This window comes from Penaeus vannamei, chromosome 24, assembly GCF_042767895.1.
Source record: "Penaeus vannamei isolate JL-2024 chromosome 24, ASM4276789v1, whole genome shotgun sequence".
In the NCBI taxonomy this organism is placed as follows: domain Eukaryota; kingdom Metazoa; phylum Arthropoda; class Malacostraca; order Decapoda; family Penaeidae; genus Penaeus; species Penaeus vannamei.
This window is the reverse complement of record NC_091572.1, coordinates 11523475-11524003: the sequence shown is the minus strand read 5'-3', so window position 1 is coordinate 11524003 and position 529 is coordinate 11523475. Positions and strand designations below refer to the sequence as shown.

The following is a 529-nucleotide window of genomic DNA, read 5'->3' as shown; positions in this document are numbered from 1 at the left end:
GAAGCAAACCCCAAATCATTGTATAGCCCTTTAGGAATATAATCGGTGACAAAAGAAGTGAAAGTTAGCTCTCACATCAGCGAAATTGCCGACTCGCCAGAAAGTGCTGCTAACATCAATTGTCACTTTCCTTACATCCACAAGCTACTCCAACCACTACAAACAACAGGACGGCCAGCTTACTTACCCTCGTGCCCTCTACAAGCAATAATAAGCTAATACGAAGTGCATCAGCAAAAAGTAAATCCCCTGGCCCTGATGACATCCCGCCGAGATTACTACGAGAATTCGATCCCGAACTCGCCAACCCCCTATGCGACATCTTTAACTGCTCCATCACTGAAGGTGTGGTACCTGACCTATGGAAGTTCTAATTCCCAAAACAAATCCAAATAATTCTCTCAATGACCTTAGGCTTATATCATAAGCATCAGAGGCTGGAGCAATCTGGATTCACTCATGGTAAGTCCACAACAGACCGTATCCTTATGCTTCGAGTCATTTTAGAGCGCCGTCGTGAGTTCGGGCG

The 529-nt window shown here is 45.4% G+C and overlaps 1 protein-coding gene across 1 annotated transcript in view; it reads left to right on the top strand.

Moving 5' to 3' along the window:
* Positions 1-404: 404 nt before the first annotated feature.
* Positions 405-529, top strand: part of LOC138866118 (uncharacterized) — an 806-nt gene continuing 681 nt past the window's right edge. The window contains exon 1 of the mRNA XM_070138033.1: positions 405-529. This exon is cut by the window's right edge and continues 120 nt beyond it. Coding sequence (XP_069994134.1) covers positions 405-529 — 125 coding nt within the window.